The sequence below is a fragment of the Blastomyces dermatitidis genome (assembly GCF_000003525.1).
Source record: "Blastomyces dermatitidis ER-3 genomic scaffold supercont1.3, whole genome shotgun sequence".
NCBI classification, from domain to species: domain Eukaryota; kingdom Fungi; phylum Ascomycota; class Eurotiomycetes; order Onygenales; family Ajellomycetaceae; genus Blastomyces; species Blastomyces dermatitidis.
Window position 1 is genome coordinate 895,139 of NW_025544776.1, and position 23,766 is coordinate 918,904.

At 47.2% G+C, this 23,766-nt stretch overlaps 7 protein-coding genes across 9 annotated transcripts; 4 read left to right on the forward strand and 3 right to left on the reverse strand.

The window, feature by feature from the left end:
- The first annotated feature begins 1,334 nt into the window (after positions 1–1,334).
- Positions 1,335–5,726, forward strand: BDCG_02598 (RING finger domain-containing protein). The gene is made up of 3 exons (XM_045418143.1): positions 1,335–1,444; positions 1,539–2,502; positions 2,589–5,726. The coding sequence occupies exons 2-3, from the start codon at positions 2,440–2,442 to the stop codon at positions 5,334–5,336; spliced, it is 2,811 nt and encodes a 936-aa protein (XP_045274790.1). The 5' UTR covers positions 1,335–1,444; positions 1,539–2,439; the 3' UTR covers positions 5,337–5,726.
- A 49-nt stretch (positions 5,727–5,775) lies between these two features.
- BDCG_02599 (EBDP3 protein) lies at positions 5,776–7,259 on the forward strand. The gene has a single exon (XM_045418144.1). It carries the CDS (start codon positions 5,955–5,957, stop codon positions 6,756–6,758), a length of 804 nt encoding a protein of 267 aa, XP_045274791.1. The 5' UTR covers positions 5,776–5,954; the 3' UTR covers positions 6,759–7,259.
- A 13-nt stretch (positions 7,260–7,272) lies between these two features.
- Positions 7,273–10,038, forward strand: BDCG_02600 (annexin). The gene is made up of 2 exons (XM_045418145.1): positions 7,273–8,025; positions 8,094–10,038. The coding sequence occupies exons 1-2, from the start codon at positions 7,998–8,000 to the stop codon at positions 9,443–9,445; spliced, it is 1,380 nt and encodes a 459-aa protein (XP_045274792.1). The 5' UTR covers positions 7,273–7,997; the 3' UTR covers positions 9,446–10,038.
- Positions 9,128–13,296, reverse strand: BDCG_02601 (uncharacterized protein). The gene is made up of 2 exons (XM_045418146.1): positions 10,459–13,296; positions 9,128–10,382 (listed from the first exon to the last, which is right to left on the reverse strand). The coding sequence occupies exon 1, from the start codon at positions 11,387–11,389 to the stop codon at positions 10,757–10,759; it is 633 nt and encodes a 210-aa protein (XP_045274793.1). The 5' UTR covers positions 11,390–13,296; the 3' UTR covers positions 9,128–10,382; positions 10,459–10,756.
- A 2,463-nt stretch (positions 13,297–15,759) lies between these two features.
- BDCG_02604 lies at positions 15,760–18,569 on the reverse strand. 2 transcript variants are annotated; one of them, XM_045418148.1, is made up of 3 exons: positions 18,188–18,568; positions 16,761–18,105; positions 16,070–16,648 (listed from the first exon to the last, which is right to left on the reverse strand). In XM_045418148.1, exons 2-3 carry the CDS (start codon positions 17,200–17,202, stop codon positions 16,482–16,484), a joined length of 609 nt encoding a protein of 202 aa, XP_045274794.1. In that variant the 5' UTR covers positions 17,203–18,105; positions 18,188–18,568; the 3' UTR covers positions 16,070–16,481. The 2 variants fall into 2 exon arrangements, with proteins under 2 accessions (XP_045280106.1, XP_045274794.1); XM_045418147.1 differs by having other exon boundaries at positions 15,760–16,648; positions 16,761–18,569.
- A 146-nt stretch (positions 18,570–18,715) lies between these two features.
- BDCG_02605 lies at positions 18,716–22,702 on the forward strand. 2 transcript variants are annotated; one of them, XM_045418150.1, is made up of 2 exons: positions 18,716–19,585; positions 19,742–22,655. In XM_045418150.1, the coding sequence occupies exon 2, from the start codon at positions 19,843–19,845 to the stop codon at positions 22,420–22,422; it is 2,580 nt and encodes an 859-aa protein (XP_045280108.1). In that variant the 5' UTR covers positions 18,716–19,585; positions 19,742–19,842; the 3' UTR covers positions 22,423–22,655. The 2 variants fall into 2 exon arrangements, with proteins under 2 accessions (XP_045280108.1, XP_045280107.1); XM_045418149.1 differs by having other exon boundaries at positions 18,716–22,702.
- BDCG_02606 (uncharacterized protein) lies at positions 20,266–23,734 on the reverse strand. The gene is made up of 3 exons (XM_045418151.1): positions 23,612–23,734; positions 23,254–23,483; positions 20,266–23,043 (listed from the first exon to the last, which is right to left on the reverse strand). The coding sequence occupies exons 1-3, from the start codon at positions 23,650–23,652 to the stop codon at positions 22,991–22,993; spliced, it is 324 nt and encodes a 107-aa protein (XP_045274795.1). The 5' UTR covers positions 23,653–23,734; the 3' UTR covers positions 20,266–22,990.
- Between the last annotated feature and the right edge of the window lie 32 nt (positions 23,735–23,766).

Sequence of the window (23,766 nt, forward strand, 5' to 3'; positions counted from 1 at the left end):
CGAGGCCTAGTAGCTGTATGATTAGATGGCATGCGTGGAAATGGGGACGGGAAGTATACGTCTCAGTACACTTCAAATGAAATACGGGGGGGGGCTCTTAGGTTAGAATAAACTGTTCAGGGTCGGGAAAAAGGGAACGCGAGATTAAACCACCAATCGCGAATGGAATAAGATTTGCTCCCACCTCCATGATGTGAGATTGCCCATAACAGATGGTTAGAACCTTGTCTCTTCGAGCGGGAGGGCGGTGTTTGATCGTCCCGCACGCACAAGGCACGGAGCACGGCATCACATGAAAATGTGGCAGAATTGGAGCAACCACCTTGACAAGATATACTGTACAAATTCGTTGCAATGTCGTCAATGGCGGACGGAGCACGCAATGAATTGCCAAATGCTGAGATCAGTCGGCCTAGCATCATCGAGAGCATGCAGAAGCATTAGCGAGAACCACCTCAAGAATTCCATGCATCCTAGTAACCAAGTGGTTCATTCATCGTCTCACGGCAGGACTAGGGCGGGGACTGAGGATCCATTTCGGACCGTCAAAGCCTGCCTGCTTATAGTAGTTTTATTTTGTGAGAAGGGGTACTCAGCTCTTAAGACTAAGATGGGTTGGGTGGTTTTCCAGGTGGTTGCAACTCGCTTGAGATAAGCTTTCTTTCCTGTAGATAAATGTTGTGACTATGGCCTAGGGAGGTAATATCAGCACCTACACTATGAATATGAATACCGGGAAGGAGATCTAAAGAAGAGAAAGTTGGACTTACTCAAGAAACCTTCCTTGAATATTAGTTTGGCGTCAACATAGTCATCTTCAGAGTGCAACACCCCTTATCCATATGACGCTAGGAGATTGAAGTCAGTGGCATTATTTGGCTTTCTAGAGCATAATTAGAGTAATTTTCTTGCTTTGCTAGGTATGAGCTCGAGTTGCCCTGCATTATTATGCTTCCATCATTCTGATGAAGAGGAATATCTGAAGCTTAATAATTTTGATATTGAATATGCTGATGCACAGGCTGGCGAGAAGTGAGCCTCCATGCCTGACATAAATGTCAGAGCATGTGGAGGCTCTGAAATAAAAAATAATATCCTCTCTAGTAATGTTCCTAGAGCGCGATTCAAAATCCCGTGTCTTTCGCAATCACTCCATGTAAAGTGAAGCTGTTGAGCAGGAGAGGTACAGCTTAAAAAGCTTAACCAAGAGGCAGCCAACTCTCTTCGGGTGATTGAAGGGGTCCTTTTCTGATTGCATGACAGCCATCTGGAACGCTTGTTGTCCTTATAGCATTTCTTTTTTTTCTCTGCTATAAGAGACTGTTCGGCACTGGCAGTCAGACAGAAAGAAGGCCGAGAAGTCTCCAAATCTCCAAAATAACATAACAGCACGCATCTGGCTGCGGGAGTTTTTCAGTGAGCATGTCGACCATTGCCCGATAAGGTCCGTATCTGAGTTTCAGAAAGTTAAACCCGGTTTAAAACAGAATTTCAGGATAAAATGACTGCCATCACAATGTCACTGACGTCAACCTCAGACATCAATGTGATGCCTGAAAAGGCCTATCTTCGCTTTAAACCAAATCAACAGACGGCAATCAAGCTTCCACTTTTTCCTGCCATATAAACTCGAACTGCAACCTTTTGTGAGGTGGTCGAGGCTGACAGTCCATAGAGAACCTCAGAGTGAATCATAGCACTCCAACGGGCTTCAATGGGAGAAGATGTCCATAAAGACGACCGAGAAGGTCTGCCTATCCCCCGGTTTCCACTGATTGGTGTTCTTCATCAGGCTCAACCACAGAAATATGCTCTGTTTCCGCGGTTCTGTGACGGCTAAATGCATAGGGTTCGGAGTCTACCGACAGGATTTGTAAACGTGCTCTTTTTATCAATTGACATGGTCGCCCGTTAACTGTCGCCGGGGCATGGCACAGGGCGGGAAAAGCCTTGCCGACGTCAGTGACGTAGTTGATAGCGGGTTGGCAGTTGCTTCCATCCGGATCCGGCAATTTATTTATTTATACCCATGGACGGGACGGGAGACAGTCCAGCTCTCGAAGTCCTTGAATTACTCCCAAGTAGCTGTGCACAGGAACGCATGATCATCTGCAAGAGAAACCGTTGTTCAGGAGATACCGACGCCTGTTGCTATACTATTTAAGACGTTGGTCATCATTTGCGCCAGCGCCGTGAATTCTCCCACATCCAATTCGTCAGATTCTCAAGTGGACGAAAGACCAACCAACAACGCCAGACGAAATAGGTTTCTGCCATGTCATAATTCAGAAATAATGGTTCATCTCTATCCATCTTCCGAACTGTCATATTAAGCTCTACTCCCTTATATTGCGCTTTATCTGTCGTGCACTTTCTATCCGAACTAGAGAGTACTCGGACCTGCCCCTCACTACTAGCACTAATGCGAGGGATGCGACAATGTCGAGCGGAAACTCTACGGGAGCTGGCCTGGTGAACTTGGAGACGGAATTAACTTGCTCGGTAAGGATTAAATTCAAATTGAGCTCCTAGGGTGTCCTGTCAACCCAACCCTCTCAACGACACGGCAGTCTAACTTGCAGCACCAGATATGTACAGATATTCTCTATCAGCCACTGACCCTACTCGACTGCCTCCATACCTTTTGTGGCTCCTGTTTGAAAGAATGGTTTTCATGGCAGGCATCGCATCCACCTAGCTCCAGCAGAAATGTCAAATTTACCTGCCCGTCTTGTCGAGCGGTGATCCGCAACACGAGACATGATGCTAAGGTTAATACGCTACTCGATTTGTTCCTGCAGTCGAACCCACATAGGGCGAGGGGCACTGGAGAGAAGCAGCAGTTGGAACAGAAATACAAACCTGGCGATATTCTTATACCAACACGGCCGGCTAATTCCTCCCGCGCGTCCGACTCAGAAAGGGAAGACGAAGAAGATCGTAGATTGCTGGAGGACGTTAGACAAATGAGTTTATCAGACGTAGATCAAAGACGTGCACGTGTGAGCTCTAGTTCTCGAACCTCGCAATCTCGGACTCGAGATCGAATTCCAGGGACTAGAGAAAGAGACCGCCAGGAAGAAGCTCAAAGGCGAAGACGAAATGCGCGGCGGGCTGCAAGTCAACAGCGAGCTTCCCCCGATCCGGCCATGCGTACAAGGCGAATTGAGCACCAGGCAAGCTTACGATCGTTGTTAAGCACTTCGGATGGAGATTCTGCGATGGAAGAAGAAATTCTTAGACAGATTATAGACGAAGGGCTGTTGGATGGGATAGATTTACAAAGTTTAGATCCGGCGCAGGAAGATGAGCTCAGTGAACGAATCGCCGAAGCGTACCGAAGGAGACACCTTCGCCAACCTATTGCTCGCCAAAATGCGCGTGGTGATAGAGATAGTCGTTCGCGGGATCCTAGAAGCCGTCAACCTAGGACAAATAGTAATAACGAGCGCCCTCCAGTTTCACGACCACATTTGCTTGAAACACCAGCACCAAGGCCCGGCCGCACAAGCCGACAGCAAAGGAGCTCCTCTGACCAGGGCGTGAGGCGTAGAGCGACGTCACCAACCCATAGACCGGTTGCGTCCTCATCGGACGCGCTCGTACAGCCAGTAGTGAGGTCTTCTAGCGATTTATCCGGCCAACGACGCCCTTCCCAGAATCATTCAACTTCAGAGTCATTCCGACACCGAGCGACATCGTCACTCTTGTCCTCTAGACGTAGCGGCGAATCCGAACGGAGGGTTCGCCAGAGCGGCATACGGACTGCTGATCGTCAGCAGATATTTGGCTCCCCAACCTCCCCAACCACTACTACGATTACAAGTGCTCAGACATTATCATCCAGCCCGCACAACCCCCCCTTCCAGTCTACTTCAGGACCTCAACCGACCGAGCGTATTCCGTCCGCTGGCATATCCTCATCCTCAAGACCGTCATCGTCTCGAAGTGACACAGCTATTCGTTCGAGTAGCGAATCACTTCTTCCAGAGCCGTCTATCTCATGCAGTCGATGCGATAAACGGAACATTCAATATAAGGTTTACAAGACCTGTACTCGATGTGATGATGGCAATTACAATTTGTGTTTACTTTGCTACCGAATGGGCCGCGGATGCCTGCACTGGTTTGGGTTCGGGAACAGTGCTCAGGTCCGGTTTGAGAAGAAATATCCAATGGGAATTTCAGCTGTCCAAGAACCACCACACATCTTGCAATCACGTAAATACCTGCGTCCACCGGGTGAAACAACACAAAACCGGCCGAATAGCTCCCGAAGACGAGCAAAGGACGATCCTGCAAAGCGGCTCCAAAACGGTATGTTTTGTGATATGTGCCAATCATTTTCAGATGACTGCTTTTGGATATGCAGCGAATGCAACGAGGGAGAATGGGGCTTTTGTAATAGCTGTGTCAACCAAAGCAAATGCTGCACACATCCTCTTCTGCCACTCGGTCGAGTCCGGGAGAACGAGATTGGCCCCCCCAATCCACCAAGCTCATCTCCCGTAATTCCTTCCAGTTATCAATTAGGATCTACTATCAAGATTGGTAGCGATCGCTATCAGCCTCTTACCTTCTCTACAAAATGCAATAACTGCACCTATCCAATTCCACCCTCGACAAGTCGGTTCCACTGCCCAGCATGCAATAATGGAGATTATGATCTTTGCACAAACTGCTACTTGAAACTAGGGGCGAACGGCAAAATCAGCAAAGAAAACGGACGAAATGGCTGGAGAAGGTGTCTACAGGGCCACCGAATGATTATCGTCGGCTTTGAAGACGACCCAGATGGCCAGAGACGAGTTATAGTCAAGGATATCGTTGGAGGCCATGCGCTGAAAGACGATGTAGCGGCAGCGGCAGCAGCAGCCATAGCGGCTACCGCAAGCGAAAACACAACTACGGGCAGTCCCAATTCTAATGCGCCAGTCCCGATCCCCGTTCGCCAAGATTCCGGAGACTGGACGTGGAAAGAAGACACCACAGGCACTACCAGCATTTCCCACCGTCGACGATTTCCACGAACACGCACAACCTGGTCGAACTCATCGCCAATCACGCCGACCGATCCCACAACCAAAACCCACTTTGCCTCCCATTTCCCTCCATCAGGTGGTATTGGGCTGCGTCTACTGGCGCAGTGGTCATATTACCCTGACCCGGACGTGATGGATGAAATTATGTTTCCTCGCGGAGCGGAGATTACGGAGGCGGAGAACATCAACGGTGACTGGATGTGGGGGTGTTATGCGGGACAGAAGGGCCTCTTTCCCGGTGGATATGTGGTTGTTATAGAAGAAGTAGGGGTGGATGGGGTAGGGAGGGACTAGGCATGGGTACGATTTTGTTTCAGATAGAAATAAATGGTGTTCGATGTTGGTTTTTAGCCAGTGAAGGAAGTTCGACAATTTGATATTTTCTCTTTAGTTCCTTTCTATAAGTTATCTAATGACGACGAAGGTAGGTAGTCGATGCTCGAGGTGGCTGGGTGTTATTATGGCTATGTTTATGCGAAGAAGGAACAACGATTGAATGATTGAGAATGTATCCTATGCTATATGCACATAATAATTCAAACAATTCCGTCTAGGTAGATACTTTCCGGAAAGATTATAGTATAGCAATAACTCAGACATGGAGATTGTTGAGCTGTTCTCCATATATTCAACGATGCAAGTGGACGCGTCGCATTGGCACGTGATCCAGTTTCAGCCCATCTCGACTTTACCCCTTTTTATTTTCAATGCCTGTCAGTTTTGTTTACACACAGTCTATCTCTAGCAGTATAACATGACGGACTTTGGCAGTTGATATAACTTATAAACCACCAATCCCATCCGCTGCCAGGTCTGCCACGTCTACTGCAACTACAGCAGGTCCTGATATATCCGAACGTAGCAAACCTAATAATTTCAAAGACGCGCATCCATCCACCACGGCCCGCAAAAATGTCCTCCGCCACACCCAACAACAAACAAGCCTTCCTCCTAGACCTCCCTACCGCCCTCTCCCTCGCCGCCGCCCTCTCCCTCCTCCCCCTCGCCTCCCTCCTAACCCTCCTCCTCATCCCCTCCAGACGGCCTAAGACAGACCGCCTCCTCTTCTTCTGGCACGCCTACGACGCTCTCACCCATCTCATAATCGAAGGTTCCTTCCTATACAACTGCTTCTTCATCTCTACGGAAATCCCCGCCGTCACGGCCCAACATATCCCGGGCCCACACTTCCTTGACCAGCCGCATCGCCTGTATGGAGCCGCGTATGGCACGGGCGCCACCGCGCGTCTGTGGCAGGAGTATGGGAAAGCAGATAGCCGCTGGCTAGGCGCTGATCTGGGTGTGGTTGCGCTGGAGTTGCTTACCGTGCTGCTGGGCGGGCCGGCGGCGGTGTATGTTTGCTATACGCTCTATAAGTCCTCCTCTGCTTCGTTGTCGTCGTCGGCGGTGGCGGCGGATGCGGATGCGACAGTTCAAGCAGCAAAATACCGGTTCAGGATGTGGTTTGTGGCGATTGGCCTGGCTGTTGCGGAGTTGTATGGTGGATTTATGACCTTTGCACCCGAATGGCTTTCCGGGAGCCATGCGCTGGACACCAGCGATCCGATGTACCTGTGGCTTTATCTTGTGTTTTTCAACATTCTGTGGGTGTTTTTACCGATTTGGGTTTTGAAGCAAGGGTGGGGAGAGGTTAAAGAGCAGTTTGTTCGTGCGGCGTTGGCTGGGAAGAAAGGAGCTTCCAAGAAAGATTTATAAAGGACGGGGGAGAGATGTTTTCTCTGATACCCGGCGTGTTTTGTTGGCGCGTTCATAGCCTAGCAGTTTTGAAAATAGGTGGCATGGAGCGGCCAAGTTGTGATATGGGGTAGGTAGGGGGAGAGAATTTCTAGTTCTTCCAAAGATGCGAGTGTTCTGGCTTTGTTTTTGGGGGCCGTTGGTGTGCGTGTACTATCTTTGTGTCGGGTACGAAAACAAAATTTAAGCTTAAAACGATAACGGATGCAAGCCAAGGTTCCATGCCATTGTTACCGTTGTTGTGTTGGCATACTATTTGTTGTTTATGCTACTATATCCATATTCGCCGCTGATCACTACCCCCTACTATGTTTTAAGGTCATAGGTTAGGTAGAATCCAAACACACTCTTGTCTGTTCCTTTCCCCTCCCTTGGTCTGGATCCGTGTTGAAACCTGAGGCTGTCTCCGGACTGGACTGGGTGGGATATTAGAATCTCCTCTGGCTCTATCCGTACCTCGCCCATAGACACCCGTTTGACATCAAGCCACCTTTTGTGCAGCAGGGATAACCCATTTATTATTGTGGGATGTGGAATACTTGGCTTCACGCCTTGATCTAGAGCAGCAAACGGAAGACACCAAGGAAATTCCACAGCCGCGATGGGAGAGCACCGCCACAATCTTCCAAGAAACTATCCACACTAGCAAGAATAATAACGGGGGGAAAGCGAACTCATTCTGATATCAGCGGCCAGACAGCACAAAGACGAGGCCAGTGAGGCAGCCTTATGCGTCCGTCTTGAAATGGTATTATGAGAGAGCCGGGTTTTGTTGTTTCGGCTCCTATTCGGCCAGTCTGCCCCGCCACAATCATATGAGGGGCATCGCTGATGATGTCAGGGACTTTTTCCCTTGGTTAAGGCAGATCCGGGCCACAGGCTCCAAGCCCAGAAACTTATCCGTGGTCAGGTCCTTGCGAAGGGACGGATGAGAAGATTTGTATATTATTTACTTCTGTAGTTAAAACTGTGGGACTGGGAAATCAGCCCCATCTTATCGATCCACTCCCTCCGCCAGCCACGACGCGAATATTTAAACAAATGCAAACATCTCCCCCGCTCCATATTTTCTTAGCGTAGGCACGCTTTGCTCTCGCTTCCCGCTATTTCATTTTAGCAAAAGGGAATTGCTGTGATAGGTACCAGAGATCTCGAATTCACGTCCTACTACCCACGGACTGCGAGTTTTCAAAAGCAAAAATGGCTGATCCTAATGCATCTCCTGGCTGTATGTGTTCCCCCAAGCTCATAATAATAAGTTAACTAGCCTTGATTGTGATGCTTACCAGTCCTCAGCTGGCCACCCTCCTCCCGCGCAACCTGGACAATATCCACCACAGCAATATGGTGCCCCTCCTCCCCAGGGCTTCCCTCCACAGCCAGGACAATACCCTCCCCAGAGCCCATATGCGCCGCAACAAGGGCAACAATATCCCCCGCCTGGCCAGTACCCTCCACCGGGTCAATATCCACCCCAGTATGGCCAATATCCGCCTCAACCTTATCCCCAGCAGTATCAACAGCCGCAGGGCCACTACCAATATCAACAACCACCGTATGGATACCCACCACAAGCTCCACCCGCGGGGTATAATGCACCACAACCAGGTGCTCCGGGATACGGCGCACCACCCCCCGTCCAGAACCCCCCGATGCAGCCAAATTTTGCGCCAGGAATCGCGATGGAACGCCCATCGATAGGTTACACTCCTGGCCAGATGGCCCCAAATGACCTCGCTGACGATGCCGATGCCCTCCGAGCTGCCATGAAAGGGTTTGGAACCAATCAGAAAGTTCTCATCAAGATTCTCTGCAAAGCGGACCCCCTGGCTATCGAGAGGCTAAAAGATACCTTCGCGAAGCGCCTCGGACGTGACCTGAAAAAGGATATCATCTCCGAGACCTCTGGCAACTTCGAAAATGTCCTTGTCGCGCTGGTTCACGGGCCGCTCAAGCAGGATGTATACGCGCTCAGGAAAGCTCTCAAGGGCGCCGGCACAGATGAAGCGATGCTCAACGACGTCCTGCTCGGCCGATCCAACGCTGATATCAACGCGATCAAACAGGCTTACATGGTAGAATTCAAGGGCAGATCCCTCGAAAAAGATGTCAGCGACGATCTATCCGGCGACATCAAGGCGCTCTTCAACATCATCTTGACCGCATCACGGCCTCCAGAGAATGCGCCAATCGGCCCCAGCGAAATCAATCTCGCCGTCAAGGACCTCTACCATGCCATGAGCACGCTGATCCCCGACGCCGCCGTCGCCACCCGCATCTTCACAAGCCACTCATACAGCCAACTACGCCAGATCAAACAGCAGTACGACGTGCAGTACAAAACCGTGCTCGAGACAAAAGTCGAGAGCAAGTTCTCCGGCCACATGAAGGCGGCACTCCTTGCGATCCTACAGAGCGCCACGGACCCGATCAAGCGGGATGTCGAGGGCATTGAGGCCGCCATGAAGGGCTGGGGCACCAAGGATGTTCATCTCATTGAGCGACTCGTGCGGATCCACTGGGATAGAAACCGGATGCAGCAGGTTAAAACTAAGTATAAGAATGTATACCACAAAGAGCTCGTGGATAGAGTGAAGGGGGAGACCAGCGGCGATTACAGGGCGGCGTTGGTAGCGATTTTGGAATGAGTATGGATAAGGCATGGGGCATATGATGATTTATTTTTACTTCTTATTTTCTTCTGAAGGATTCGTGGATTCGTCCTTATGTTTTTAATATGGCGGCGCACTTACCCCCATTCCCCGGCCTTCTTCCACCCATTTCGTTTCGTTTCGTTCCACCATCTCCTGTTTTCAGTTTGAATGACTGGCGAAGAGTGCGCTATTGTCCGCGCTCTTGCTCGATTTCTATACTTGCCTTCCTTGTTTGGCGCCCCCTCTTATTAACCATTATAACCATTATCTCTACACGAATATTGCCCCTTTTTTTTCTTCCTTATATTGAGCGGCAAGTTTCCGCAAATTGAACATGCACATCAAATGTCTCTATATACTTAAACCAGGCTGCGAGGTCATAATATATTTTTATACCCATAGCATGTGTGTTCAGACGTGTAAACCCCTTCTGTGAAGATTATTTCAACATACTCTCTTCCGTTACATCAGATATTAGGGATATATCGAGCAGTGAGATACTGATGGGCAGCAGAATTGGTATACGATAGATATTAAAAAAATGAACACAAAGGCAGATATCCAAAAGAGCATTAACAAGAGGGGAAAATATAATAAAAGAAATAAAAGAAATGTATAAAACAAGCAAATCACTCGAGAACAGCAATCAAAAATTTACAACATGAGGATTGATGTATCCCATGTAACAGAAATGGGGTATATAATGCCCTGATAAAAGCCCTATGCATGCAGTTCATTTCTGGCCGTCATTTCGTAAAGTTCGTAAATATATTTGTGTGTGCCTATGTGGCAATTGTGAATAGGGGCATTAATACGGTGTTGTGTATGGTATGTAGCTAGCTGGATGGTAGGTAGCGACTGGATGGATACTTCGGTATATCATCATCGTGGAATATTAGTTACTTGTGTGTGTATGAATGAGTGATAAGAACTAAGAGACAAGGTATGTTAGCCTCGTATTTATATAAATAGAGAAGAATTAATAGGAGGGAATATTTTAAACATACCGTATAATCGGGGCTCGTCTACGAGTTGTGTCGGGTCGGGATCGCTTTTCTGGTGCATTTTCGACGTGCACCGTGCTCACTCGATTCTCTCCAACCACTCTCCTGACCCCTCGATATAAAACTTGGAACAAAACAACAAAAGAAATCCACCATAAAGGGATCATGAAAAGCCTCATCCTCTCCACTTCAAATCTCCTGAATATCACACCAAAAGAAAAAGAAAAAGAAAAAGAGTCAATAAAAACACGTTGAAAGAAGCAAAAAGACAGGAAACAAAAAAGGAACACAAAACAAAGAATCAAACCCTCCCCCTCCCCGTCCCCCTTCCCCCCTCCCCTCCCTCCTCCGCCTCACTCCCCTCGCCACTCCCATTCCACAACCGACCCACACTCTCCCGCACACTAAACCCGCCAAACAGCCAGTCATTCGCATGGCGCCCGCAGTGGTTCACCGTCCCGGACAGCCGCCTGTTTTCACTCAGGGTGCTCCCCCCGCTAATCTTGCGCTTGGGATGGCCGTGCGGGTTCGAGTGGCGTTTGCGCATGGCGCGAAGTGGTGTTGGCGGGGTTCTGGCTCTAGGGCTTGGGCTTGGACTTGCGGTTGTGGCTGTTGGGCTGGTGACGAGGGGTGCGGGGGAGGTTGTGCGGTGGCTCGAGTGGGTGAGGTAGGTGAGCGGGGCGCTGGTGCTGGGGGTTGAGGTGGAGGAAGAGGAAGAAGGGGTGTCGATATTGTTGGCTTTGGCGGCGGTGGTGGAGGTGGTGGAGGTGTCGATTGGGGTTGGACGGGGGGATTTGGAGCGGTAGCGGAAGAAGCGGCGGGTTGACGTTGTTGTGGTAGTGGTCGTCCTCATTTTCATTTCGGGCATCTCGGGGGTTGTTTCTGAGGTTGTGTGTGTGGTTGTGATGGGTTTCTCGTGCGTTTTCTTCCACATTCGTTAAGTTTTCTTTGAAACGAATAAGGGGAAAAGACAAAAGGTTTGTCGATTCGATTGGATTTTGCCTGTCGAAGGACCGGGTCGATTGGTGTCGATTGGTATCAACGCAAATTCAATTGCGGATTAGTAGCGAGCTTTCGTCGAGAAGGCTCTTTCCGCTCGATAGGCCTGGTTAAGATATCAAGACAGCAATTCTACAGTTATCTTTCTTATGCTGGTTATCGAATGCGGGATCGGACGTGTTTTGCGACAATGTTCGTGGAATCTCAGAACCAAGTCTCGAGATCAGGAAGCAAGGGAGAGACAAGGACGCACTGCGTCGGTTATTGGGTATGTTTGTACTGGTGATATACGACCCGGTAACAGGACGGAATACGTTTGATAGTGCGGAAAGATAGGGACACCAGTGCCAATTCTATTGCTCTGATGTAATTATTTGAGAATGAGGATGTGTTTTGTCTCGATCAACGGACGACGAAGGTGACTTTATTATTGTAATATCAAGAAGGACTATATGAGACTCGAATGACGCATAAAAAGCGAGAGGTTAAAGAAAAAAAAAGATAGATTCGCTGGGGGAAGCGAGGTATTTATCTTCATTTTGATTTCGATTCCGCCTGAGACCTTATCTGCAAGCCCATACATATTATTCTGAGATGATGTGCACCATCACATCCACCCCAAAATTAGTTCCTCGGCAGGGGATGTGGATTGGTCTGTTACCAGGACCAAGTGGAGCATTTTGTGCAGTTCCGGAGAAGAAGATAGATACCACTCCAGTCTAATTATTTTTGAGGCGCAAAGTGATTGAAATGATGCGGTCGGTCGGCTGGTTGGTCGCTCTCCTGCACCCGGGATCGTCAACCTACGCTGCGTAGGCTGGGAATAATTCGTCCCATTTCAGTGGCAGGGAGTTAGGTGGTGCGGACTGTCGATGCTCGATCACACCGTTTTCACCTACCCTACCTTTTCATTATTATTACATAGTATTTGGTCAGTCACTGGCTTCCCGCTAGTTACTGTTCCCAGAACTCCCATGCGTTGGCACACCCTGTCTCCTGGAACCAGTGAATCATCGCGCCGACAGAGCCATCTTCCGAACTTCAAAATTCTGTCGCTTGTGACTTTGAACAAATCAGCAAACTTCGAACCGGTGACGATGTATTTCGCAAGCTATTCACCCCTTAGTCGAGCCAAGTCACTGGTATGTTTTGGGGTGCAGCAAACTGTCTTGCAATCTGGGGGCTGATAGGGGTGGGGCGGATGGCCAACTGGGCCGAAAATGCCTCCAGAACGGGGCGGGGATCAGAGGGGTGTGAGATAGGAGCAGTTTGGCTTGTGATTCTGGGCCTAATTCAGCCGTCTATGGGCACCAATGCATGGAAGCTCCAATCCCACATCCCCAGCTCGTCCGTTTCTGGCCAGTTTGCTGGTGCATGCCAGGCTTTTTGCATCCTGCCTAGGTTGCCTATAAATCGCAGCTGTTTTCGCTGTATGGGTTATCCGAAACCAAGCTCAAGTTTGCCCTGTTCCCATTTTTCTGCGGTCTGTTAACTAGCCCATTGTTACTCTCGGCGCGTTAAGTTAGTAGGTAGCGCGCTATATGAAGAGTCATCGGATCAAGACGGCATAAAATGAACTGTGTATGTGAAAACTGCCGTATCATTTCGGCATCGGGATCCGGGTCAGGAAATATGGATGACTTTGGGATAGCAAATTTAGCAACAACGGCAGAGATTCATCGCCAATATTTATTGCTGCCGAAACGGCCAATGACATCCCCAGGATTGGTGGCTCTATCTCCATATCAGGTGATACAAGGCAGGCACAGGCCGCGGATCTGGCTGGGGAGCCGGGATTGTGATGAACAATACGGATGGGAAACTGGTGGCAGAGCCTCAAGAGCGGCTTATTCTTCTTCTTGGCATTCGTCGCCACCGTGCCTGCAACCCACCCCCTGTTCAGCCCAAAGTGGAGCACATCTCTGCCTTCTAGCGTCCTTCTAGAAAATAACATGGCGTCTTTGGTGACCTCCCATTCGCTACGGCACCATCCTGGTCACAACAACCCCGGGTTGCAGGCTTACCGCCAGTTTCTGAAATCACATGGACGAGACCTGACCTGGATGACGTGTTGGTTGCATGGCGTGTTTAGTCCCCAGGGGACTAACTCGCCGCTTTTGCTTAGTATATGTCATGCAACTTCATACCTAGATGGACTTCATCTGTGAAGGGCGAGTGCATAACAGGTCTCAAAAATGAGATTTTATCCATCAAGCCATTCGGTTCACATGAATAAAATATTAAAAACTCGAACATAAACATACGAAAATATAAGCTCAAATCTTGATAGCTGCCTGTATAAAAAATGGTCTTATAACTCTCGTGGAATAATTAGTTAGTAATCTTGGCAGCATATCAGCATGAGAAGGTGAAAAAGGAGAATGAAACTTGAGACAAAGAGGAGTCGCGATCTCGCTACAATGTCGAAGAAAACATCAAAAAAGGGGGGAAACAGAAGAAAGAAAAAGCAAAAGAGACAACTAGATAGAGGTGATGGATAACTCAGCTTCAATTATAGATCTTGTATGTGTATCTTTGCAGCAGTCAGAGAACTTTTCAAGTACAAATACAGCACAGATCTTTGATTAGACATTCATAATGACAATTCTGAATGTTTGGGTGACTCAGCTGTTAGAGCCTGTACTGCTGAGTTGTAGAAGATTCTGAAACTGTTTTGATCATGAATGTCTTTGGATTTTCTTCTGTGATTTTGTTACTTAGAGATTTCAATCTACTGGAAGACCTTATTCTCAAAAAGAGTGAAGAACTGAAGATCAACAACAGAAGAAAGAATATTGAGAACTTATCAATTCTATATACAGAATTTTGTTATTCTAATTCACATTTCACTGCAGATATTAAGCAGTTGTCAGATAAGTGAATAGCTCAAGCAGTTCTAAGCATGATTGAGATATGTTATTGAGATTCCTTCTATCAATATTGTGAATATAGAAATATTGTCAATTCATTCTTGTAACTAAGGGGTGGGATGACTCAATGAGACATCAAAATCAAACGGCTAGATCTAACCCTGTCGGCCTGAACCTTGAAGGGAACATTCTTCGTGCGTTCCATGGAGTTCCACGATCCATGGTCGCTTCCCGCTGTCAGGTGATTTTCAGCCGCACTCTGCCAAGGAACGCTAAGCCTCACCATCCGTACGATTATCCAAAATGTCCAGCCAACTCAACAACAATGACGATGGTTCCCAGAATCCCAGCGAACCATCCATCTCTACTCCGTGCACTGTGAGAAGTCTTCACATGCAAAAACATCGTTACTTTCCCATCATTAATTGGCCGTGGAGAAAGCCATGTATTGTATGTATGTCAACAAGTTCCCTCAAATGTTACAGGGTGCAAATAATTTTGATACTATGACAAATGAGCTTCAACAGCTGATGGATATGTGCCATGGTATATTTTGTGATTCCAGATCCAGTCGTTGGCGGTATCAGACCCACGAGACTGTGAGGACGAAAAGCTATACCCCGGCTTGAAACTAAGGAAATATCCAACATGGCGCTCTTGTTGAATGATTGGCGAGCCCTGCGCAGTGGACCGCAGGCATGATCCAGTTGCACTACATGAAAAACAACAGGAATGGTGGCGGCCCATGCTGCTCTGAAACGCATGCAAAGGGGAATACCAGAACTAGTACTCTGTATGTATATTTAACTAAGAGATTGAGGGACTGCTGTTAAAGCCCTCTCTCCTTGAGACGGCAATGTATGCCAACGTGCCTGCAGAATCTAGACAACGAGGTCATGATAGCAGCCACACTACCGCATCCGTCCTTGTTCACACACCAGCTCTACCAATTAAAGGATCTTGTGCGACTAGTTCTTTCATGAAAGAAACAATCAGAAAGTTTTCCCCAAACATAAAAAGAAACTAAATAGACATCTGTGGAACCTTTGAAATTGGAAGATGATAACAGAGTGTGGAATTTTCCCACATTTGGTTGGTTGGTTTTCTTAGAAAATTAATCAGATTTTTTCACCAGATCAGTTTATTCCGAGATTGGTTCTGAGAAGCCACGGATGTGAAACTCCAGTATACTGTAACATGGCACCTTGAGAAGACATGATCAATCCTTTGAGTGAAGTGAAAGTAAAAGTTTCGTGCCATGCTCTCCTCTGTTATCGGTTAACTATGTATTCGCAAATCTTACCCCTTGCTGATATATATATATATCTTATGCACTATACTGGTGTATGCCCTGCGGTGACAGTGTAATTTCTTTTCTTTCTTTGATGTAGCAGTAACATCCATCATTACTCCTGATTAACTTAAATCTAGAAAGGGAGACATTCTTTGTTCTTCTGAAGAGAAAAAATATAGGAGAAAGTGTAAATCAACTTTGACTATTAGTTTTGTCTGAATTCATCTCTTTGATTGTAGAAAGTGAGAACTTCCCACTCTTTCAACCAACTATGAGAAGAATAAAGTCCTCCTGATGCATTTGAATCCACTTCACAGATTTACAGGAATGATAGAAAGCCAGCCTCTGAATCAAGTTATTGCTGTAATCATTCTGAACTGCATACATAATTCTTTTCAGGTTAAATTGCTCAAAAGACAACAATGTAGTGTCCATGGAGTGATAAAGTCCTTTTGAAATAAAGAGTGCATCCAAAGCCTAGCTGTACTGTTGTAAGCATTGATGGCATTTCAGCACAACAGATGAGGTGCGGAAGAAGAGAGTTGAAAAGAGAACATTTTTAAAGAGAAGCAAAATGTGTAGAACATCTGATAACAAGCTAACTAGTCCTACTAATCTCCTTCTGGATGGAGATATCCTAATGAGCGTTAAAAAATCGTTGAAACAAAAATCAAAAATCAAACCCCGAAATTCAAGAAGACCGAAATGTCTCTCTACACCCGTTTCCCGCCGATATTAAGTGGTTCGATGCCCAGCACCATTTGAATGATCGATGGTCTCGAGCCGCACCTTCGCCGTCAACTTCGTCCCCAACTATATTCTCATCTCCCAGTCCTGCTTGACGTCCCATTATTAGATGGCACTCAGTGAGTGACCTCAATCCCGTTGGATTCAACCCCATCCCTTGACGTTTCATCAAGCAGCTCTCTTCTTCGCCAGGCGTGCTCATATTCCACATCAGTCATTCCTATACCCCTATACTTGTGTTCGAGGGCGTCGAAAGCAAGGACATTGTCCACGTGTTCGACCCCTGGTAAAAGAGGTTAGCTCACCACTTCTATTCTCACGCGAATTATTCCATAGATATAATAGGCGAACGCATAAATAAGGGCTATAAATAAAACAAGTAGCTGAACACTCACAATATTGAGGAATCTCTTGATTAGTTACTTCCACCGCAACAAAGTTACTGAGGACAGTGCGCCGTGAAACCTGGCTGTTGTCTGCAAATGTAAAGTGCGCAACTGCACCTACTTTGAAATTCCCCAGAGCTCCAAATAGGACATTCCTGAAAAGCACCCAATGGTAGGTGGGAAGCCCATCTAAGACTCTGAAAGTGTTTGACGTAAACTGTTCAGGCATAGATGTGTTCTCCTGGTCTGCTCTCTGAATGTGCAGAGTTGTTTCAATACGTGTAACTCGCTTGTCCTGGAAACCCGTAGCATCACGAGTATTAAGACTAATCAAGATGGGCCACTCCACGGGAACATTCGGTTTGATTCGCCTAGCGGGCTTGATGACGAATTTCGGCTTGATTTCCAAGGAGGACCCTGTAGGAGGACTTGCTTGCAATGGTTCACTCATGTCTGAGTAGGGTGTTGCTGATCTTTACTGTGATGGAAGAAGTTGATGAAATCAGTTAATTCAGGCAGGTATTCAATTTCAACTTGAATAAAGGTCAAATAAGATATGATTCGTGATGTTGAAACTATCAAATATTTGTCAAGTGAAGAGACATTAGGTCTTTTATATCCCTTAGGCACTGGGGATTTGATTTGGTTCAATTTTGAAAAATAGTGCTCTTTGGGTACGTGAAACAAGTTCGTGGTATCTATTCATTGAGTCTGCTGGCTGATGGTGGTCTCAGTAGAGCTTGACTGTGCCAGCTCGCATCTCCCTTTGGTAGATCCCAGCAATATTTCCTATCCCATATTGTTTCATCCATCATAAAATGGCCATAGATGTGCTGGGAATGACCGGTATTGAGAAACATGAAACTGGAAGCTTCATAATGCCTTGAGCCTGTGAAAACCCATTTTTAGAATCTCGTCACAGCTAGAAAAACAATTTAAAACATGGTAAACTAGTTTCAAATGGTGAAGAACACGTTTCAGGGTCGAGATTTTTTTGACTCCAGGTGATTGAATGCATGAAACCCATGAGATCTCAAGGATGAAAAGATGTCCTTCCATTTAATTCAAAGGAATATCTGAGATGGGCCTTTATTATTGGATTTTTGTCTAGTCCTGCTCACGGGCACGCGGTATCAGAAAGGGCAGTGACTGAAGACACCTAGAAAGGGTTCCAGACGCATCACACAAATTCTGCAACTCATGGAGTTCAAAGCCCACTTGCATGGGGTGATACTCAAAAAAAGGAGGAAACGGTCTATACAATCCCAGATATGGAGAAGGCATCACAGAACTAGCATTGGATTCTGCCGTAAGACTTGGCTTGCATGTCTTCAACCCCTATGGAGACGGCAAGCTTTCCACGATTTAGGATATGAGCAAGAGTAGATGACTGCGTAATTTAGACAGCAAGACCACGGTAGGAGTCAGCAACCTACATTAGGTACGACAAACACCTGTTGGCCACTGTGTCTGGAAGTAATCTACTTTTCTCTCTCTATCTGGGTCCAATTACAACTCCTGTCCTGGTGATTGTTTCATTCAAAGATTTTGGCAATGACAAAGAGCGGCGGAATATGCATATGTAAAGCATCCAAATTGGAACCATGTAATGCAGTGTCAAGAACACAGTTGGTGTGCTTGGTGTGGTGGCTGTTCACAGGTGAAGATACCTGGGTGTGAAGCTCATAAGGCAGACCAACAGTACAAAGAGCGACAGGTCAGCCCGTTCATGTGCTATTTTCAGAAGCCATGGATATGGAAATCAATTCGACTGCAGAATTGCACTTCGTTGGTAATTGATCAATAAATGGATTGAAAGGATCTGTCGATCACACAAAAAGAAACAAAAAAAAGGTGGTTTGATATGTTATTCGGCCCGGAAAAACCTTCGGCATAAGTTGGTTCCCTTCTAGCATTTGACTCAAATATCACTATATGCTGCCGTACAGAGGATAGTTATTAACTATCGATGGGCTTGAAATAGTTATTGAATCACCATCTGAGGCGAGGAAAGGCAAAAGACACATTATGAACGATTTGCTGCAATTGGCTACCAGTCCCCCTCGGTGCCTGGAGGCATAGGCAATGGGGCCTCACAGCCAATACCCAGAAGGTACCCGTCCATCACACGGCTACATTAACGAAACGTGCAAAGTTTGGAAGGGGTCTTCTATATTCAACAGCTGAATCTACGAAGGAAATCAGATACCTCATTGACCTGGGCGTAGCTTGTTGAATTGTAGGACCCTTCCTGGAAATCACCACCCCTGCAGTTAACTCATAACATGCGCTCTTGGAGGCGGCCAAAGCACAAGAAACTTCGCTTCCTCCCCAGGAATGGCAGGGGAAGAAATCTGCTGCATTGTTTCTGTTGAACAATCCACGATGTCTCTGTTATTGTTGGCGTGGAAGGGGAAGAGCTTCCAGGCTTCGGCGGGAGGCTCTTTCTCTGATCTGATGTCACCGGCTGATATATCAACATGTTCACCTTCGCTTCAGTGTGCGATATGGCAGTCGGTCAATCGATCGTTTACTTTTATTCATTCATTCATTCATAGCATATCATATTGGTGCATCCAGTCTTCTTGCGCTCTGTTTATCTTGTCAGCTATCATGGTGGCCTAACTGCTCCGCATGCGCTGCCATATGTCCATCGAATACCTTGAAGCCCATACAGCTTATGGTTCGTTGTGGCTGTCCTTCTAACTAATGGATTAAGAAACTATCGTTACGATTTATCTTTGCCATTTTAAGTCTTGGCCCTGGGGTTGCTCTCAGTGTTGTCGTTGACTTTTGGAACTCCGCTGGAACGCTCGCAACATTCTAGCCACCTCGTAAGTATCCCATGAAATCGCACCAGGAACAACTCAACACGCCTATTACACTTTCGCACCGACTGTCCAAGCCTGCCAGGGAGGACTTTTCATATCTCGGCGTGTCAAGAATAAGGTGTCCGTTACTCTAACTGCGATCCTGCACCCCTCACCTAGAAAATATCTACTAGTTCGGTCCGGATATTCCGCAAATTCGAAGTAAATCAAGGGTACGGCTTCAAGGGAATGCGTCTGATTGATCCAATTACAACAAAAATATGGCACCTATTCATAAAATACCCTTACAGACGAGGCAGACGCACGTCCTACCACCTCGCCCGGCTAATGGCCCTCCAGGAGAAGCCGTACCGGTAACAAGCTTCTTTCGCTGGAAAACCTTATTGTGGATCATGATTGCTACTGTTTGTATTTTCGTACTTACTGTTTATTTTTGGAAATTTGGTGCATTTCTCCGCCACTTCACTAGCCACAGGATCTTGGATGGTAATCCTAAATCCACTCGATATGCGAAAACCTGGCATGGTTGGGTGCCTTTGGATAAATACGAGAGAAAGAAGGCTTGGAGAAAAGAGAAATTCAGGAAATTTCGTCGATCGGTAGCGTGGAGGTCGTCTCATGCTGATTATAACTGGGTGTGGTGGGATCCAAAAGGTGCTGCGATGGAGCAGCATTTCGAGGACCAAAAAGTGATTCGCTGGCTTCCTCGCTGGTTGAAAAGTTATGAACATGAGAAAGCAGATTTAATATCGAAAGCGCATGCTAGGAATCAAACAACACGCCCATCGGACGGGAACATGAAGCGAAAGCCAGGGTTACGACATTCGATGAAAACTTCGGCACAGGTTATAAAGTCTAGAAATCGCCCACTACGGAGAAGGTTACCGTTATCCCTTGATGGCTATAGTGACGGTATAATCCCGTCAATGTTGTATAATAGTCTAAGTCGAACTTCTGCGAAGAGGGGCCCCTATCCGTCTCCAAGCTCTCGGGGTGCGGTACGTCTCCGGCAAGGAATGGTTATTTCGCTCCCAGCTGCGCTGAATCAACAAATACCGAAACCTGACTTCCCACATTGCGGATTGAGGCGATGCCCCTCTCTATCGAGTCTTCCCCAAAATTTGGGTACCGTTGATATGAGGTACGCTCCCGAAGCTCGCAGGAAGACAGTTTCAGAAGGCTTTCAAGGGGATGCAGTTCATTCGACACTTTCTTCAAAACTATATGAGCCTCACCTCCGAAGAGTTATTCCGACTGACGAAGGACAAATCAATGTCGGTGGCCCTCAAGCCGTGGTAAAAACGGACAAATCTCTCAGTTGGAAGTACAAAGCATGGGCCGCAAAAATGCAAATCCATACTTTTGAGCAAAGCCCTCATTCCCTCCATGGCCTGGTTGGGCGACCTGGAAGTCCACTATCCGGAATCCTGAAGGCTATGAGTTCTTCCGCCCATCATTCTGAGTTTTCGGAGCATTATAACAATATCCCAGCGCATAACCACGGCTCTGGGGCATCCGCAGCTAGCATCAGCAACCCTGGACCCTCAAAGCTGCACGTGCTCGCTCCTCGCATACAACGTAGAGCTCCAAGAGTCCATACATCTAACATCTCTGACGCATCGCTCGACATAACACCTGTAGATGGCATCCTGGATGTAGACCGATCACCACTTACCCAGAATATAAACCAAGACAACACAATGAGACATTCGTGTAAGTACAACACTAAACATGTCCAGCGGCAATCATTATTACCGAACGAGAAAGAGGACATTTCCCTGCAACAACCACTTCATCCCACGGAGAACAAAGCTGTCTCATTCCAACTCTCAAAACCCCACCAGAACGCAAAGAACGGATCGTGGGCAAATCCACGGCCTAGATTGAGCGATTATGAAGTGGAATTGATCTACGACCTGGATCGTCGCCTCGAATGGCTCTCAAATGAAGTTGAGCCTGGCCGCAAACCATTTCATTTTCTGTTACTCGCTAACCACTGGCTGAACAGAGCAACGTGGATTGTTCTGGACCCTGTTTCGAGAGTTTCACCTATAGAGCGACGGACACATGGGGATCCTAGGTTCAATCGCTCTTTACCTGAGCCCGAAAAGGACGCTGTTAAGCGGAAATACCCTGTGAAAAAGCGTGTGAAATTGCACGCCCCCCGAATAGATTCATGGCGACTGGCAATTAACGGAGCTAGAAAATCATTAGGGATACAGGAATTCCTGAAAGCCGTTGAATTGTTTGATGGCTCAGCCGACGATCCTCCTGACGCAGCTATTGACCCAGCGAGTTGGATCCTTCGAAAGCCCCCGCAGGGATATGAACGGTTGGATAAGGAATTAGAAGTATACTACGAAGGAATGTGTGGCTGGTGGGAAAAGTTAGATGACTGGCAGAACGTTTGTCGAGCGTACCGGCCACGCAAACTAGTTCGTGAAGGGGGAGCTAATCGCCAGAGAATGAAAGAGGTGGCGAGAAAAGCCACTAGACCATGTCGCAAAGTGATGAAGAGAGGACGGAATCAAGGCCAGAACGCGCCTTTGAAGGGAAAACAAAGGGAAGAGCAACTAGCCGCCCGCGAAATGAGACAAGTAAGGTCTGGGAGCGGTTCTATTCCACGCCGTCGCCGATGTCAGCATAGTGAGGGTCCCAGGAGGCCAACAATTGCGGGGTTAGCATTAGACACTCCAGAGAATAGTAGTTTTGTGTCCATATCGCGATCTGCTGGTAGGTTTTTTACTAGAGAATCGGCACACAGACAGTCGTCAATGGGGCGCTCATTTGCGCTGGATGGTGGTCAGGAGTCCGGTGCTAATATGGAGGCACTTGGGTAGGTTGCAGCAGCAGTTAATCGTCTTCCTCGTCGTTATTGGAAAAGTGTTGCGGACGCTGAAATCAATGCTTTCTTTTCCGCTATCTGTAAAATGCATTCTAATATCATTCGTTCGATCTCCTTGATCTTCGGTTCTCTTCAACCCCATCACCTGTAGGACTCTCGCAAATGATATATGACGGGCTGTAGTTTTTAGTTTTAGATTTGCTAAATGAATAAATAAAGTAAACAAACAGGACTGTAATAATATGATATTGCCCGATAACTCCTAGATACTGCAAACGTGAACTCGCCGCTTCTGCAAGGGGACTGAAAGAAATGGTACAAGAACATCAAGAAAGGGGACACCATCTAAAACCTATAATACATCGAATTTCTTTCCTTATAAATCAATGCCGCTTTCGCTCTTTCGTTACCAAGTCGGGCTGGGAGCATAATAGAAGCTACCCTGGGTACGGGCTTATACTGATAGTAAGCAGCCCAAAACGTGATCCTTGTGGATATCATAATGTACATGTACATCGAGAGAAGAAGTATGGAGATATGGGTATGGAATCGGAAGGGGGCACTTAGAAACCGGGAGGATTGACTCGTTGGCTGACTCGGGTCCATTTGGGAAGTTCTATAATCCGGTGAGTAATTGGTTAGCAACCCGGATTGTAAAAATAAAATGAAAATAAAATAAAATAAAATAACCGGTCTGGCCCGTTAAAAGAGTGAAAAAGGCCATGAAAGTAGAATCATTTTGCTTTCGCTCTCTGTATCCACATAGGATAACTACACAAGGGCGCAAAGCAATCAATCGATCGTCTCAATGTTGCATGGAACGTACTATGTATCCCCTTCCGATATTTCTTCTCCTTCCGATCGAAAATCGTATATTTGTCCTTGGGCAGCATCTCCTCCTCGCGCGGCATCTCATCAAACCACCGAGTGACAGCCTTGCTGGTCATGCCCTTGCGTTCCAATGCGCCGCTCACAGTGTCGACAACCTTATCGACGGCACGTAGCCGTTTACGTTGACGAGCTTTTTGCGGAGCAGAGAGGCGCCAAGGGATTTTCCTGTTTGGATAGAAGACGCGATTGAGTTAGCTCTGTTTCGTTCAGGAGTCAAGTGAGCGGGATGATGGAGGCGCTGGGCGGCGGATGAGGTCAAGTGGGTGCGGTGGGACTGTCAGGATTTATCGTACCAGAGGAGACCTCCCATGACGGGAGAGGTTGGTTTGAACATCTTCAATGTGCAATGAGAAACACGACACTTGTTATCTGCTGATGTTAGAAGTTTCTTCGACAGCGCAAGTGAAGGAGTTGGATGTTCGATGTTCGATGTTTCCTGCGGAGATTA